General features: G+C 53.7%; 1 protein-coding gene across 1 annotated transcript in view; it reads left to right on the top strand.

Moving 5' to 3' along the window:
- MMP25 (matrix metallopeptidase 25) overlaps window positions 1–17,759 on the top strand; it is a 25,095-nt gene extending 7,336 nt beyond the window's left edge. The window contains exons 2-13 of the mRNA XM_065893221.1: window positions 7,152–7,375; window positions 7,921–8,114; window positions 8,233–8,378; window positions 8,792–8,924; window positions 10,645–10,780; window positions 10,887–11,179; window positions 15,981–16,157; window positions 16,241–16,325; window positions 16,491–16,573; window positions 16,878–17,030; window positions 17,106–17,363; window positions 17,509–17,759. Coding sequence (XP_065749293.1) covers window positions 7,152–7,375; window positions 7,921–8,114; window positions 8,233–8,378; window positions 8,792–8,924; window positions 10,645–10,780; window positions 10,887–11,179; window positions 15,981–16,157; window positions 16,241–16,325; window positions 16,491–16,573; window positions 16,878–17,030; window positions 17,106–17,363; window positions 17,509–17,759 — 2,133 coding nt within the window. The remainder of the gene's footprint in view (window positions 1–7,151; window positions 7,376–7,920; window positions 8,115–8,232; window positions 8,379–8,791; window positions 8,925–10,644; window positions 10,781–10,886; window positions 11,180–15,980; window positions 16,158–16,240; window positions 16,326–16,490; window positions 16,574–16,877; window positions 17,031–17,105; window positions 17,364–17,508) is intronic.

Raw genomic sequence — 17,759 nt, 5'->3', positions numbered from 1 at the left:
CCACCTTGTTCACACAGTTTCTTCACGAGATTACTGAAGGGGAAGCTAGGAAAAAGATCTAGTCATCTGTTAATTCCTTATTCTTCATTTCTATTTTTTTGATCTAAGGAAAGAATCAGGTTAGGCTAAGTATTGTGTGATCAAAAGATTAGAAAGGTGTGCTTGGGCCGGAGGTTAGTTACAATATGGCTTTGCTAAAGTGACAAGACAAAAGGGACCTCCTGCAGAGAGCTCTTTCCTGCAAAGAGCTCTTTCCTGCAAAAAGCTCTTTCCTGCAAAAAGCTGCTTACAGATCCCCATTGTCAGACATCACTCCATTTCTAAGGGATTAGGGGCGAAGGTCCATCTTCTGTAACTTCTTCCTGCTGACATAGGGTGTCGTAGTCTTAGAGTGGAAGATATTGACATGCTTCTATAACATCTCTTTGCTGACAATTTTAGTTGCCCACTTACATATACGGGCCTAGCGAGCTACAATTATTTTGACGCCCACAAAGATACAGATTATTATGAGCAATAGTGTTAACCACATTCTCTTGAGGCCATTACTTGGAATTGTGCTAGCCAAAGAGTCAGTACTGCTCAAAATGGAGCAGCTTATGTCATGGCTGCAGTCTGGTCATCATGCTTTTTCCCTCTGGGGGACAGTTACAGTATCTGTAAAGCAACTCAAGAATGTGCATCAGACACTGAAAGATTCTATGACTCTATTGTCCTGATCATTAACTGCTTGAGCCTGCTCTTTTGTGACTCAGGGAGGCTTGGGAGACTTCAGCTTTTCTACAAACAAGAGGCAGGGGACATTGGAAGGGCCTTTGTACTTGGGGGGAGGCGGGGGTACCGCAGTGTTCTGCTCGGTTTCAATTCCTCCCTTCTGCCTCCCCCTAACCCCACCCAAGCAACCACTGATCTGCTTTCTATCCCTCTAGTTTGGTTTGCATTTGCTAAATATAACTGGAATCATATAGCATGATCTATTTTTTTGTCTGCCTTCTTTTGTTTGTTTTCCACATTAACTTTTTTTTCTTATTGTGGTAAAATACACATATATAAAATTTACTATCTTAACCTTTTTTTCTTTTTTTGCGGTACGCAGGCCTTTCACTGTTGTGGCCTCTCCCATTGCGGAGCACAGGCTCCCGACGCGCAGGCTCAGCGGCCATGGCTCACGGGCCCAGCCGCTCCGCGGCACGTGGGATCTTCCCGGTCCAGGGCACAAACCCGTGTCCCCTGCATCGGCAGGCGGACTCTCAACCACTGCGCCACCAGGGAAGCCCTATCTTAACCATTTTTAAGTGTACAGGTTGGCGGCATTACATGCAGTCACAATGCTGGGCAGAAATCACCACCGTCATCCCCATAACTTCTTTCAACTTGTAAAACTGAAACTCTGTCCCCATTAAACACAAACTACCCCTTCTCCCCACCCTTGGCCCCTGGCAGTCACCACTGTACTTTCTGTCTCTGTGAGTTTCAGTACTCTAAGTACCTCAAATGAGTGGAATCCTGTAGTAGTTGCCTGCCATTAAGTCTTTTCAAGGACAGTTTCTGTTGATTTTTTTTTCCTTTGAACTGGCCATATTTCCTGTTTCTTTGTGTGCCTTGTGATTTTTTGTTGAACACTGGGACATTTAAATCTAATAATGTGGTAACTCTGGAAGTCAGATTCTCCCCCTCCCCAGGGTTTGCTGTTTTTTGTTGTTGTTTGGGGGCTTTTTTTTTTTTTTTTGGAATGTTGTAGGCTGTCTCTGTGACTGAGGTGTGAACTTAATGTGTTCTTAGGTCTTTTCTGAGCCTTTCCTTGGGCACACGCGGTCACTTGCTAATTTTCTCCATAGATGCAGGTTTTTTGTTTTGTTTTGTTTTAATATTCTAGTCTTTAATGTCTGACTCCTGAAAGGGGAAAATCGTTAAAAGATGGGGATTAATACTCAATGCTCTGTGGTGACCTAAATGGGAAGGAAATCCAAAAAAGAGGGGATATATGTATACGTATAGATTCACTCTGTTGTACAGTAGAAACTAACACAACATTGTAAAGTAACTATACTCCAATAAAAATTAATTTAAAAAAAAAAAGAAAGGGGTTATAAAGGGGTCCGGGGCCTTTAAATCCCCTGGCATTTACTTCAGCCAGATGGGCGGGGGCTGCAGCAGCAGGGGAGCTGCCACAAGAATGGCTGCCGCCCCTCGGTCTACAGCTCCCTGATCAGAAGCATTGATCAGTCTCAGCCGTCAGAGCCCAGATCCCCCATCTTCGGAGGACAGGGTCCTTTTTTGCTCACCTTCCTTCCTGCAAGTTCTCCAGGTGGGGGATGGGCAGCTACTACTGAACTGAGAGCTGAAATTGATGGCCATTTACTGTCCAAGCCTTCCCCTGGAAGTTGTAAGCCTTCAGGCTTCCGGAATAGTTCCATCAGACAGATTCTGCCAGTGCAATTGTTGTCCAGGTGGGGAGACAGATTTCTGGTGCTTCCTACTCCACCATCTTCCCAGAATCTTCTCCAATCCAAAGCCTTTTGCACAACAGTGGGTGAAACAGTCGGGGAGTGAAGAAGGGAACTTCCCAGGACTCCTTGACACAGGAGCCCCACTCACCACTCATTGTGGTACCAAAACCTGTTGGTGAAGCCCTGACTTGGTGGCAATTAGATTGAGAAAACAGAACTAGAAGTGCAAGAGTTCATGAGACTATGGAAGTTGGAATGTTTAAACAACCTTTATGTAAAGAAGCTGTGTCTCCTTTACCTATTGTTTTATGGGAATGGATATTATGTCCTGCTGGGAATATTTCCCCTACCTGGTATTGTAAACTCCAAACCTGTAGATGGAGTCCCAGCGGAGGCCACTTCTAGGAATGTAAGGGTCGATTGAATTAAGGTAAAAGTTCTACTAACTGGAATTCTACTAATTGGAATACTCCATCAGACTTTCAACTAGTACTGTGAAACAGAAGGTGTGCAAATCCTCCCTTCAAGCAAGGTTACTTGGACGTGCTGAACAGGAACCAGTAAGATTGCCCGACTCTACACAGCGTTGAATAGAAGGTAGGGTGCTGGCAGGGACAGAGTCTGTGTGCGGTAGACCTATGTGGATTGTAGACTGGGGCTTAAGGCAAAAGCCTGTGAGCACCCCCCAGCGATGACTACTGGGACTTTCAACTGGAGAGTTTCCAGGGTTATTTACTATCTTGTTTTCAGACATTAATTGAAGCTACCCCATGACTGAAGGACATAAAATGATCTTAAAACCTGAAATACCCATTACGTCTAGGGTGATGTCAGAGAAATGCTCTAATGGGGATGGCAGAACCCAGAAGAGTTCCATCATAAGATGGAAATGGTTTTCACAAGATGGTGCTGCCTGGGGAGACCATCACGAGGAGGGAGCCTCTCTTCTCTGAGGACTGAATCCAGATCTGTGTGAGCAGCTCTGGATTCCACCACTTGGACAGTGAGTGCCCTATTAACAGCTCTCGACTGACCAACAAGAAGATGCTTGGAAAAAAAAAAAAAAAAAGAAGATGCTTGGTTTGTGGACAGCAGTTCCAAGGTGAACAGACAACCTCCTCTTTGGAAAGCCACCACTGTGATCAAAGAATGTGAAAACAGATCAGTCTGGTGGGCTGAACTGCAAGCTGTTTTCCTAGCCATGATGGGAGAATTGGCAGTGGTGAAATTCCCTATGTTTTGGTTTCTACAGACTCACGGTCAGGCAGGAGGGCAACGGAAACCTGGCCTGTTAAAGGGATACCTAGGGAATTCCCTGATGGTCTAATGGTTAGGACTCTGCACTTCCACTGCAGGGGACACTGGTTTGATCCCTGGTCGGGGAACAAAGATCCCACATGCAGCACAGCGTGGCCAAAAAATAATTATAATAATTAAAAATAAATAAATAAAATGATGCCCATATGGGACACAGCCCCGTGGAAATAACTATGGAAATTTGAGGGGTGCTTGAAAGTAGGACATGGCACGTCAATGTCCATCCTTGGAACCCCCTTCCAACTTAATAAGCAGAGATTCCTATGTGTTCCCTTAAGGTGGCTGCCACCTGGGCCCATGAGGTAAATGGACACGGGGTCCCTACAGCAATGCCGAGTTGGGCTGAATCTGGACATGGTCCTCTTGTACCCCCTGAGGCACGAAATGCCAATAAGAGCTGTTTTGTCAACAAGCAAGAGACAGAGAATGGAGATAGTTATGTGGCAGATTCCCTGGGGGGAAGGCCTGGATCCTAACTGGCAAGTGAGACTAATGCTGGTATCCCTGAGGGGTACAGATGGGTCCTGCCGGGAATAGACACCGATTCTGGACTGGGCTTTGCTTAGCTGGTGGTAGATGCAAATGCTCAGAATAATATAAAAGAACTGGAACAGAAGATATTGTGACAATTTGGGTGGCCGATCATCATTTCTTCAGACCAAGGACCCCACTTTATAGCCCATAATGTCCAGAGTACTAGTTTGGTAGAGAATTGGAGCAAGCAGTTAAAGCATTAGTTGTTTAAAATGGGACAATTAAAGAGCTGGCTTATACTCCTCCCTGTGTAACACAGGTGTGAGTGCGGCCAAAGGAGTGTCCCCACTGGGTAGATGTCTCTGTTTTTCTGGTGGATCTGGGGAAGACAGGGTGGGGAGAAATGCTGGTAAGACTATGTAGTTTATCCCAAGGGAGGAGGATGCTCATATAACAACTCATTTTTTTTCTCTTTCTTTCTTCCCCACATCATCACAACTTTTTTTCTTCCTACCTGGTTCCATGACCAGGGCTGCAAATACAAGTGCCCCAAACAGTGATGATTCCTAAATAAGAGATTGCAACTATACTTCAAACCTTATGTCAGAATTCCTACGGGACTGATGGGGCAGGATGTGCCTTCACCTCCTCTGACAAAATTGGCATTGACAGTGAATGCAGCTATAGTGATGCTGGTAAAGATAGCCCACCAGTTCTGCACCTGTGTGACCTCAACCTCTGTGGACCGAGGGGGAGGCACCGACTAGACTAGTATAGCTGCCTGCAATCTGGACCAGCACAGTGGCCGAACCTAACATCCCTTCCAAAGGTGGAAGCATTTGGGTGTCAATGTAGAGAAGGAGGAACAGTAGCTAAGGGTAAAGTAATGGATAGGGCTTCCCTGGTGGCGCAGTGGTTGAGAGTCCGCCTGCCGATGCAGGGGACGCGGGTTCGTGCCCCGGTCCGGGAGGATCCCACATGCCGCGGAGTGGCTGGGCCCGTGAGCCATGGCTGCTGAGCCTGCGCGTCCGGAGCCTGTGCTCTGCGACGGGAGAGGCCACAGCAGTGAGAGGCCCGCGTACCGCAAAAAAAAAAAAAAAAAAAAAAAAAAAAAAAAAAAAAAAAGTAATGGATAAATGAATTATGTCATGAGGGAAATCCAGTATTACATTAACACCTTGAAAGAGGCTCAGAGCAAGAGATGATATTCTCTGTTAGCTCGATTATACCAGATGCCTGGAAGGGTGAAGCCATATGTGCCAAAACCACTCCTGCTTTTGGAACCTGACAAGATCAGACGGAAACTCGAGACCCTAAGCGGCTTCACCCTGGCAGACACTTCCATGTGATATGATGATGGACTGGAGTGATTGCTGACGGCATGGGATTCTGTAACATGCCAGTATCTTTCAAGTTGCATATTGTTTTGCTGTAAAGATTCCATGGCTAGACAAGGGGGTGGGCTGCGAAATAATAGAAAATATGTCTTTTGGTTTCTGCCCTTGGTTCCTGGAACAGAATTCCTAAAACCCTTGTGATTTCCTAAGTGATAAGAGTACTAGGAGCATCTTTTGTTCTAATATTTGGTCTCTGTCCCCAGTTTCTGACCCAAGGCTCCTAAATCCATCAGAATTTCCTGGGTGATAGGGGTGTCTTTTGTTCTAATGAGGTGACTCTGGGTGGGCTTCTCGATAGCTCCTGGATGGGGGCTGGTCACCTGAAGCTTGGAACTTTCAGCCCCACCTCTCATGCTCCAGGGAGGGAAGAGGGGCTGGATATTGTTAATAATTAATCATGCCTACGTGATGAGCCTCCATAAAAATCCCCAAAGTATGAGGTTCAGAGAGCTTCTGGGTTGGTGAACACATCTACATGCCAGGAGGGTGGCGCACTCCAACTCCACGGGGACAAAAGCTCCTGGGCTGGGGACCCTTCCAGACCTTGCCTGATGTATCTCTTCATCTGGCTGTTCATCTATATTCCTTATCCTATTTTTTTATTACATAAAAAGCTGGTAAATGTAAGTAAGTGTTTCCCCCAGTTCTGTGAGTTGTTCTAGCAAAGATTATCAAGTCCAAGGAGGGGGAAGTCATGGGAACCTCTGATTTGTAGCCAACTTGGCAGAACCTGGGGTGACCTGGAGACCTCCTACTTGTGATTGGCATCTGAAATAGGGGGCAGTCTCGTGGGACTGAACCCTTAACCTGTGGGGTCTTCAATAACTCTGGTTACTATCAGAATTGAAGAATCGTAGGACACCCAGCTGGTGTCACAGAGAATTGCCCGATGTGAGGAAAAACCCCACACATCTGGTGTCAGATGTTAAACATTGTGAGTGTGGTAGTGTGTGAGAGCAAAGGAGAAACACCAGGAGAAGGAGTGGACGTTTTTATTGCATACGGGATCCATTATGGACTGAACCAGTGTCCCTAAATTTGTATGTTGAAGTCCTAATCCCCAGTCAAAATGTGGGGATTTGGAGATAGGCCTTTAAAGAAGTGATTAAGGTAAAATGAGGCCATTAGGGTGGGCCCTCATCCAATGTGATTGGTGTCTTTATGAGAAGAGGGATATGGACCGCAAAGAGACACCAAGGCTGCGTGGGCACAGAGGAAAGACCACGTGAGGACACAGGGACAAAACAACCACCTGCAAGGTGAGAAGAGAAGCCTGGAAAAATCGACGTTGCCTGCACCTTGATCTTGGACTTCCGGCCTCCAGAACTGTCAGGAAATAAATTTCTCTCGTTGTTCAGGCCACCTGGTCTGTGGTAGTTTGTTATGGCAGCCCCAGCGGATCAGCACAGGATCTCAGTGTTTTAGTTTGCATCTCTAGCTTGCTAATCCTGCTCACTATTTATTTTGTTTAAAACACACATGGGGTCCTGTGGCTGCCCTGCTTGCGCCACAGACTGAGCTCTTTCACTCAGCCGCCCTCGCCAGGAAGTCCACCCCCACCTTCATCCTCATCCTTCTCCAGCTGCTCGGCCTCCCAGCACCCGGCTCCCCGGGGGGCGCGAGGGGCGGCTGTGCCTCCGGGATCTCCTCCTATTCACCCCTCCTCCGCCCGGCGCTCCCGGCCCGGGGCCGGCGCTCCAGCTCCTGCGAGCATGTTACTGGATTTTTAAATGCCTAGTACCTGCCCCGAAGTAGCCCCCGGGTCTGGGATCTAGAGTTGCTAGGACCACCGCGTAGGAAGCAGAGACCCGCGCAGCCCACGTGATTGGGGGAATGAATTCGGTGGCCACAGGCTGCCGCACGCGCGCACACGGGGACTGCGGGCGGAGAGGGGCGGGGGGCGTGCCAGGGCCCCGCGGAGGGGGAAGCGGCCCAGCCTCCCGCCGCCCGGAAATCCCCCCTGCGCTTGGCCGGCCGAGCGTCCTGGGGTCTCCGGGAAGGGCGCCTGGGGGAAGGGGAGGACCCCGAGCCGCCCCTCCCCCGGGCCCGGCTTCGAGGATCTGAGAAAGCAGAAGCGAGCGGCGCTCCGGAGAGTCCCACCGGAGCCGGGATCTGGGAAGAGAAACTTGCGGGCGGGGCTGGGGCCGCGCCCCGCGATCTGTGTAGCGCTCGGAGGAGAGGTTCTGGGTCCAGGAGGGGTCCTGCGTCACCACCCGGCCCGCCTCGTCTCGCTGGAAGACCGAAGATCCGGCCCTTTCCCCTGCTGCGCCGTCTTCGCCTAGTGGGTTGCGCCTGACCCGCCCCTCCCCGCCGGGCCCGCCGCTCCACTCCGGAGGAGGAGCCGTCGGCGCGGACAGGACTGGCCCGCATCCCCGAGAGGTGGCCGTCGCGGACCCGGAGCCCGAGCTTCCACCCCCTTCCCGCACCCTCTCAACTCTGCCGGCCCTCCGCTGGACGCCCCTGTACCCCCCGCATCGTGCCTCCCAGGGTCCCGGATCCCCGAGCGGTCCCCCATCCCCTCACCCACTCCTCGTATCCCGCGCCGGGTCCCCTGAGCCAATCTGGGCCCCTGATCTCCATCCCCGGATCCCCAGGGCGGCGCGGGTCAGGTCCCCTCGAGCTCCGCCGGCTGCCAGGGCAGGACCGCGCTATGCTCCGGCTCCTGGCGCTGTTGCTTCCGCTGCTGCCGCCACCCGCGCGCGCCCGGGAGCCCTCCGCGCAGGACGTGAGCCTGGGCGTGGTGAGTGCCGGGGTTCGCGGGCTCCTGGACCTGCAGGGGTCTGGGAGAGGGAAGCCGGGGCCTGGACTCCCGGGTTCAGAGGAAGCTGGGGGCGGTTCAAGTGTCCAAAGAGTGACCGGGGATGGAGACAGGGGACCCGAATTATTGGATCCGTCAGGAGGTTCGGGGCCCGAATTTGGAAATCTGGAAAGGGGCTATGGTCGGGAGGTGGGGACTCTTGGGAACAGATGAACAAGGGCAAGCCCAGGGCTGGAGGGCCTGTACCTTGAGATGGGGAGCAGGCCAGTACCCGGGGCTGAGGACTCTGGACTATCCATGTCTGGTGAGAGGTGGGGCTTCCAGGATGGTGGTGGGAAGGGAAAGTCCCATCTCTTCGACCTTTCCTGCTTCCCCTGTTCCCTCCTCTGGTCTAGGACTGGCTGACCCGCTATGGCTACCTGCCGCCACCTCACCCTGCCCAGGCCCAGCTGCAGAGCCCTGCAAAGCTGCGGGATGCGATCAAGGTCATGCAGAGGTTTGCGGGTCTGCCGGAGACAGGCGTCCTGGGTATGTGGCCCCCATCCCCTCCCCCAGCCCAGCCTCCGCACCCAGCCTGACCGTTGTTGCCCACCCAACCAACCGCAGTTTCTAAACCTCCCGTGTATCTGAATCACGGGCGCTATGAAATGCTGACCTCAGGTCCCAACTCGGAGGTTCTAAGATATTCCTCTTTCAGTAAGTGTTTATCAGGAATCTCTTCTTGATAAATGACATGTGAGGTCATTTCAGGCTCCACTGGTATAGTGAACAAGGTAAATGAGGTCCCTGCTCTCTTGGAGCTAACATTCTAGAGGGAGACACACACAGATCAAGAACAGAAATATGCAAACTAATTTCAGATAGTGGTGAGCATTCTGATGAAAATAAAATGCTAATGGTATTCAGGGAGCTGGTCTGGGCAGGGCAGGCCCCTCTGAAAGATGTCATATGAGTTGGGAGGAGCTCATATGACTTGAAGAATTCGTAGGACACAAAGAGGAGGAAACAGCCATGGGAAGATGTGGGAAAAGAGTGTCCCAGGCAAGTGCAAAGGCCCTGTGGCAGACACTGGCTTGCATGCCTGTAATGAAAGGAGGACTGATGAGCTAAATAAGAGCCTGATCAGGGGCCGTGAAAGGTGTTTTGGTTTGATTTCAAGTGTGATAAGAAACCCTGAGCGGGTTTGAGGGAGAGAGGCAACTTGATGTGATTTGCAATTTTTTTTTTTTTTTTTTTTGGTGATTTGCAGTTTTAAGCTTCCTCTGCTTACTGCTGGAGAATGGAGGGTGGGGAGCACCCAGACCAGGAAGGAGGCACGTAGTGTTCAGGCAACAATGTGATGAGACACAGCTGAATCCAGGGTGTATATTTTGGAGGTAGAGCTGAGAGGCTCATCTGTTGGGTTAAATGAAAGGAAGAGAGAGGTGGAGGGGTCCTGTCAAGCTACGAGGGGAGGTAGGACCCTTTGGGCAACAGGATGTGCTCAATTGCTTTTTTTTTTTTTTTTTTTTTTTTTTCTCTCGGTACACGGGCCTCTCACTGTTGTGGCCTCTCCCATTGCGGAGCACAGGCTCCGGACACGCAGCCTCAGCGGCCATGGCTCACGGGCCTAGCCGCTCTGCGGCATGTGGGATCTTCCCGGACCGGGGCACGAACCCGTGTCGCCTGCATCGGCAGGCAGACTCTCAACCACTGCGCCACCAGGGAAGCCCTCAATTGCTCTTTTTCACCTCAACCTTCACTTGGAGTGAGGGGACGGCTGGGGATGGAGCCAAGCTGGTAAAGGGGATTCCAGGAGATCTGACCTAGGAGGGGCTTGCCACAGACCAGAGACCCAGCTGGCCTGAGGACTTTCAACTTTATCTGGATGTGATGGGGACTTGGGAGCTAGTGTGTGAGGTATGGGCAACTTCCCAGGGGTTCCAGCCTCCAAGAGAGTAGTTCTCACTGCACCCCCAGGGTTCCTTTCTCTAGAGGCCAGCGGCCAGGGCTCAGGGAAGCAGGATGCCCAGATCCTGGCCTGAGACTCTTGAGTCCATGCAGGGCCGTGCAGAGAGTGATACTACCCAGAAGGGCAGTGTCATAGTCTGGTATGAGCTAGCTTCCAGAATTAGATGGCCTGGGTTCCAATCGAAGATGTGGGGCCTTCTTAGGCAAGTGTTTGAAGTGCTATGAGACTCAGTTTCCCCATGGAGAACGTGAGCTGGTGCCTACTGGTGACCCCCCTCTGCCACAACCTCTCCCCCAGACCCTGTGACAGTGGCCGCCATGCATAAGCCCCGCTGCTCCCTGCCTGATGTGCTGGGGGCGGCGGGGCTGGTCAGGCGGCGCCGCCGGTATGCTCTGAGTGGCAGTGTGTGGAAGAAGCGAACCCTGACGTGGAGGTAGGTCCTGGCGCCCTCTCCCACCCTGGGCCTGCCTGACCCAGCTTCGAGTGAGTGGCTGCCTTCTCTCTCCTTGGCCCCCCTCACTCGCCCCTTCTCTTTCCAGGGTAAACTCCTTCCCCCAGGGCTCAGTGCTGAGCCAGGAGACAGTGCGGACCCTCATGCACCATGCCTTGACCACCTGGGGTGTTGAGTCAGGCCTTGAATTCCAGGAAGTGGGTTCTCAGGGCCCGATGGAGCCTGATATCCTCATCGACTTTGCCCGGGCCTATCACCAGGACAGTTACCCCTTTGACGGGCAGGGGGGCACCCTCGCCCATGCCTTCTTCCCTGGGGAGCACTCCATCTCTGGGGACACTCACTTCGATGATGAGGAGACCTGGACTTTTGGGTCAAAAGGTACACTCTCCCCTCTTCTGAGAGATCCTCTCCCCAGATCTGTCTGTCCTTAAGAATTAAATTTAAATTACCTTTATTTATGGAGGCTGTATCAGTTGGGCTTCTCCAGTTGGATGTGTGTGTGTGTGTGTTAAGGAATTGGCTCATAGGATTGCAGAGGCTGGTAAGCCCAAAATCTGTAGGGCAGGCCTGCAAGCTGGAAATTCAGGTGACTTGGTGGTGCACTTCTGAGTCTGGTATTTGCAGAACAAGCCAGCTGGAAACCCAGGCAGGATTTCTATGTTGCAGTCTTTGAGGCAGAATTCCTTCTTCTCCAGGAAACCTCAGTTTTCATTCTTAATGCCTTAACTGATTAGACGAGGCCCACCCACGCTATGGAGGGTGATCTGCTCTACTTACTGTCAATTGAATATAGACATTATCCATGTCTATAAAATAACCTCCACAACAATATCTAGACTGGTGTTTGATCAAGCACCGGGGCGCCATAGTCTGGCCGAGTTAACACAGAAAATTGCCCATCACAGAGTCCTGTTAGATGCTCAGCTCCAAGGCAGGGCTGAGGACTTAAAGGGGCAAAAACACAGCTCTGCCAGCAGCTGAGTCAGAAGAGTAACTGGCAGTTGCTACACATGGTGACACAACCACGGGGAATCACAACAGAGGATGTCCTCAAGCCTGGGGGTGCTCAAAGGAAGGCTGATCCAAAGCTCTTGAGTGCTGGGGACTTCCTGGAAGTGGTGACTTTGTTTGTTCCACACATATATACTGAGTGCCAACTAGTGCCTGAGGTCCCACTCTCCCGGCGTATGCAGGGCAGGGGTGGGGGTGGGGGTGAGGGAGAGGGGACACATAAGAAAGCACAAGCCAGTGAGCTCTCTGAGGCCAGGGGAGTCAGGGGTGGGAGCACTGTGGGGAGAAAGGGCCTGGGACATTTGGGGCTGGAAGGCAAAAATATGGTGTTGGGAGGGGACTACAGAGGCTGGAGGGCAGGTCTCACACCACGAGGGGTCTTAGACAGCACATGGTGGGGTCTGGATGATAGGATTCTGAAGGCAGTGGGAACTGTGGGAGGTTTTGCATTCTAGAAATACCACTGGCTGCCGTTGGGGGCAAGATAGGGACAGGGAGGCAGGAAGCTATCTTGGGGTCCAGGTGGGAGATGGTGGAGGGGATGGGAGTGGGGGCAGAGGGCAGTGGGCAGCTCTGAGGGGAGTCTAGTCAGGATGGGCAAAGATTGGGATCCGACTGGGTTCTAGGGGTGAAGGGGGGTGAGGATGGTTGGGTACCAGCCAGGTTTCTGGCTCAAGGCCCCTGGAGGATGGTGTCCTGTTAATGCAGGTGGGAAGTGGGGGAGGAGGAGGAGCAGACTCGGGAAGGCAGGGGTGAGCTCAGGTTGGGACGTGTGCCTGCAGTGCTGGTTGGCTGGTCAGTGCAGGTGGTGTGTTAGTGGTCGGGTATCTTGCACTAGAATTTGGATTCCTCCAACTTAGGTCAGGTTCCCCAGAACTGGAGCTTGAGAGGAAAATTCTTGTGCAAGCAGTTTTTGGGGGCATGTTCTCAGGGGAAAGGGAAGCAGGAGAGGACTGGGGAAAGAAGCTAAGCAAGGATGTGGTCTCAGCTGGACAGGAGTCTGACCCCACAGGGAACACTGGAGCATAAATGATGCCACAGGGCTGGTTCTGCTTGGAGGAAGGGGGCCCAGCTCTTCCAGCCCCCTGCTCCCCACATCGATCAGCCACTGGCTGCAGACTGCTCAGGGAAAGGGGAGGCTGGGCCAGGAGGGAGAGCCATTTCCTGGGGAAGGGGGTGGCCGGAGGATGGGCACACAGGCTCTGTAGAGGATTTGGGTGAGGTGCAGATCACATAGATAGACAAATCCACCATAGGGAGGCTGTGTAATGCAGCATTTAAGATCTCCGGGTTGAAGTGGAACTCGAGCCAGGGTTCTTCTGCCTGCTGCGTGTATCAGTTACTTGACCTCAATGTGCTCAGTTTCCTCATCTGAGAAGTGGGGATAATAATAGTATGTGCTGGTCCCATGGGCTTGCAGATTAGACGAATAATTCACCTACAGCTCTCAGCACAGAGCAGGCTGTTCACTGCCAGCTGCTATGAGCTGGGTCTGGTGGCAGATTTGAGAGTTGGCAGTACTTGGGGGTAAGGTTCCAGGAGAATGTAGAATGTGACGATCAAGTTCAGAGCTGTGGGGCGTCCCACAATTAAGAGGAGGGTGGCAGGGAAGGAGGAATGAAAGGAAATGGAGAAAAACCAGGCTGAGGGCTCCCCTGGTGGCGCAGTGGTTGAGAGTCCACCTGCTGACGCAGGGGACACGGGTTCGTGCCCTGGTCTGGGAAGATCCCACATGCCGTGGAGTGGCTGGGCCTGTGAGCCATGGCCGCTGAGCCTGTGCGTCCGGAGCCTGTGCTCCACAATGGGAAAGGCCACAACACTGAGAGGCCCGCGTACCACAAAAAAAAAAAAAAAAAAAAAAAAAAACAGGCTGAAAGGTGACCAAGAACAAAAGCAAAGGAGGAAGTGGACAGGAGTGAGCAGGGCAGCAAATCATCCAGTAAGTTATTTATGCCTGGATCTGGCCCTCTGGGGAAAAAGTGACCTTAGTGCCCATAGGCTTGGTGGGTGGCAGGAGAATCTAGACTACAGAGGCGTGAGAGAAGCTGAGGAATTGAAGGCTGAGTTCAGACCACTGACCAGAGAACTTGTTGGGGAGGGAGAAGGGATATGGATCGGGGGCAGACAGGTCCAGGGGGTGTCTTAGGATGAGGGAGTCTTGAGCACTCAGGGACAGTGGATGAGCCAATAGAAAGAAAGGGGTGGGGGATGGGTGCATGGATCATGGATTAATGGATGGATAAATGGATGGATGAACGGACACACGGATGGATGGATGGACAGCTGGATGCATGCATGCATGAATGCAGTGATGAACGGATGGGTGGGGCATTGTCCTTGTCCTGGAGGAGGTGAGCGAGGCAAGGACCTCCGCCCAGGGCATGGCAAGAGGCAGGAGGTGAGCTGGGGGAGATGAAGTGCTGTGCCCGATGCATAGGAAGTTACAGATTACATCAGCGGCCTGTCTTGATGAAATAGGAAATGCATTTGTCAGCATTTGTCATCTAAGAGTTGGGAGCTGGGACTGGGGCTGGGTAGCGGGCTGAAGGGGCTATGAGTCTGGAATTGAAGCTGAGTGGAGAGAGCAAAGGAGCTGCCTGCTGAGGCTGTGGGCAAGGATGCGAGGAGGTGCTGAGGACCCCCAGAGATGGGCACCGGGAGTCTCATGTGGCTGGATCTGCATGGTTGTGTAATTTCCCCAGCTGAATAGCGTGAGAAGGGTGCAAGAAAGGGGTGCGGCCAAAGGCGAGGCAAGGCGGGGTTGGGGGGAGTGGTGAGATATGAAAAAGATCTACCCAATTAAGACACCAAACGTCCTGTCCTCCAATTTCTTAGAAAAAGCGCTCAGTGCAGTGAGAAAATCCACAGTCAACATGGGAATTCATCAGTACTTACGAGTTTGACCAAGACATCTGAAATCATTGCTGAGCTGCAGGCCAGCACAGCCAGGGTACCAGCTCTGTCATTTAACTTGACCTCTCTGTGCCTCAGTTTCCTCACTTGTAAAATGGGGATAGGAGGTAGAGGTTTGTGAAAAGTAAATGGGGACAAGTGTTTGCTACTCTGCTTATGACTCACTCATTTCATCCTTAGATTCTCGCCTAGTGGCCTTGAGGGGTGGAGAGAAATTTGCTTTTCAGTTCACCAGGTTACTTCCAATAAACCCACATGCAGCACTGCTCACTCTAGTTAGAAATTTCCATGAAGTAGATCAACATCTGGGGAAATCCGTACCTCCAGGCGGGGCTGCTTGCCTCTATTGCTGTCTCTGTCCCTCCTTGGCCTCTCACTGGCTCAGGAATCGATGAGGCGCTGGGGTTTGGCCAGCAGCTGAGAGTGTGGAGAGGCTCGGTCCTGGCACCTGGGCTGTGTCCCCAAGGAAGAGGCTTCTGTGGTCAGAGAGGCTGGGCACCAGGGCTAGCAGGCTGTGGTTGGAGAGTCCCTGCTGGAGCTTTGTGTTCTGAGAGGGATGAAGTCTTCAGTGGTGGGGAGGGAAGGCGAGGACCCCAGGGAGGTGGGGGTGGGGGTGGAGGCTGTGGGAGAGGGAGATGGGGGAGGGGAAATAGAGGACTGAGGGGTTGTGGGCACTGGGGGGGGGGGGGGCGGTGAACCCGGGACGGCAGACCATGGGGCGGGAGTGGGGCCATGGAGTCTGACCAACATTCCCCATGGGTGGGAGTGGGAAGGGTTCGGAGGGGTGGGGGGCCTCTACCAACAGACTGGAGCTGTGAGAAGGGTACTCCAAGGGCTGGAGCTCCCTTAAGAGAACTGCACACACCCTAAGGCTCCTGATTCCCCCAGAATGTTTCTGTATGTTGCCTTTTTGGGGGAAGGGGCTTCGTCAGTGTAAAGATGCTCCTTCCTCTATTCACACTGTTTCCTCCTGCTCTTCCCCCAACCTGCTCTGTGGCTCTTTTCAGACTGGCACTCCAGTATCTAGCACGGCCAAACAAGGCTACTCAAGAACATTTACCAAATAAGTGAATGCAGAGAGGAAGGATAAAATGGCTGGGGGGGTGGGGGCGGGTGTCCGGGTAGAGGAGGCCATGGCCACCTCTGAGGGTCTCCTGGCTGTTTCTGCCCAGCAGAAGGCCCCATTCCCCGGGGCCTGGGGGTGCTAGGGGTGGGGGTGGGGCACAGCTCCAGCCCATTCTCCCTCCCTCCCCAGATGGCGAAGGGACGGACCTGTTTGCTGTGGCTGTTCATGAGTTTGGCCACGCCTTGGGCCTGGGCCACTCCTCAGCGCCCAACTCCATCATGAGGCCCTTTTACCAGGGCCCGGTGGACAACCCCACCGAGTACCGCCTGTCCCAGGACGACCTCGAAGGCCTGCAACAGCTCTACGGTACAAGGAGCGATGGGGCGCTCGCCGGGTAGCCTCTGCAGCAGGGTCAGGGGACTCACCGCTCTCTAACGGTTTCTCCACAGGGAAAGCACCCCAAACCCCACTTGACAAGCCCACAAGGAAACCCCTGGCTCCTCCTCCCCCGCCCCCTGCCCTGCCCCCGGACAGGTGAGTATCTCTCCTGCTGTGAGGCCTTGGGTGAGCTCCCTAACCTCAGGGTCCTCCTACACGAGATGGGCAGGTAAGAATCCCTGCCTTGTAGGATGCCGTCCAGGTTAAGTAAAAGGAGAGGGGCCCCCAACCCTCTCTGTTCACCTCTCTTTTCCTTCCCAGCCCCTCCCAACCCGTTCCTGATCGATGTGATGGCCATTTTGACGCGATCGCCAACATCCGAGGCGAAACTTTCTTCTTCAAAGGTAAGTGACTTCGGACCTCCCCGACCCCATATAGTTGGCTTCCTACCCACTTAAGAGTGACCCGCCCGCCGGGGCTGTGAGGTTTGCAGGGACGCAGGACTTTCAGTGCTAAAAAGGGGAAAGCCCTGGATCAGCCGGTCACCCTAGAGCCACTGCAGCCTTGATTTTCAGATGGACCTGCCCAACCTGCGGTGGGAGGGGAAACCTAGCGCTGTGTTCGAGCCACACACTGCAGGGGGGTTGGGGAGGAGACCTCCTGCCGTCTCATCTCACGCCCACATGCCCACCCCTTCTTCCCCCGTAGGCCCGTGGTTCTGGCGCGTCAAGCCCTCGGGACAGCTGGTGTCCCCCCGGCCCGCCCGGCTCCACCGCTTCTGGGAGGGGCTGCCGGCCCAGGTGAAGGTCATCCAGGCCGCCTACGCCCGGCATCCGGACGGCCGGATCCTTCTCTTCAGCGGTGAGTGGGGCCCAAGGCGTGGCTGGCTCCGGGCATGCGCAGCGCCGCTCACTGCCCCTCCCCCCACCCACTCAGGTCCGCAGTTCTGGGTGTTCCAGGACCGGCAGCTGGAGGGCGCCGCGCGGCCGCTCACGGAGCTGGGGCTGCCCCCGGGAGAGGAGGTGGACGCCGTGTTTTCTTGGCCGCTGAACGGGAAGACCTACCTGATCCGGGGCAGGCGGTACTGGCGGTACGACGAGGCCGCAGCGCGCCCGGACCCCGACTACCCGCGCGACCTGAGCCTCTGGGAGGGGGCACCGCACGCCCCCGACGACGTCACCGTCAGCAACACAGGTGGGAGAGAGCGCCCGCGAGGAGAGGCCGAGGGATGGGGAACTAGAGGACGTCCCGGGGTTTGGGAGAGCCCTCGGGAGAGAAGCTGCACGGGGGGAGGGGCAGGCCTGGACCAGCCCCTGAAGCATCTGCTCCCTCCCCGCAGGTGACACCTACTTCTTCAAGGGCGCCCACTACTGGCGCTTCCCCAAGGGTAGCGTCAAAGCCGAGCAGGACTCCCCCCAACCAATGGGCCCTAAGTTTCTGGACTGCTCTGCCCCCAGACCCCCCAAAGCGACCCTTAAGCCAGGAGCCTGCGACTGTCAGTGCGAGATCAGTCAGACGGCAGGGCGGCCGTCCGTGCCCCCCCTGCTGCCCCTTCTGCCCCTGCTGGTGGCGGGCTTCGCCTCCCGCTGA

This window comes from Phocoena phocoena, chromosome 15 (assembly GCF_963924675.1).
Source record: "Phocoena phocoena chromosome 15, mPhoPho1.1, whole genome shotgun sequence".
In the NCBI taxonomy this organism is placed as follows: Eukaryota; Metazoa; Chordata; class Mammalia; order Artiodactyla; family Phocoenidae; genus Phocoena; species Phocoena phocoena.
Note: the sequence above shows the minus strand (reverse complement) of the source record. Positions and strands in the feature narration are given on the sequence as shown.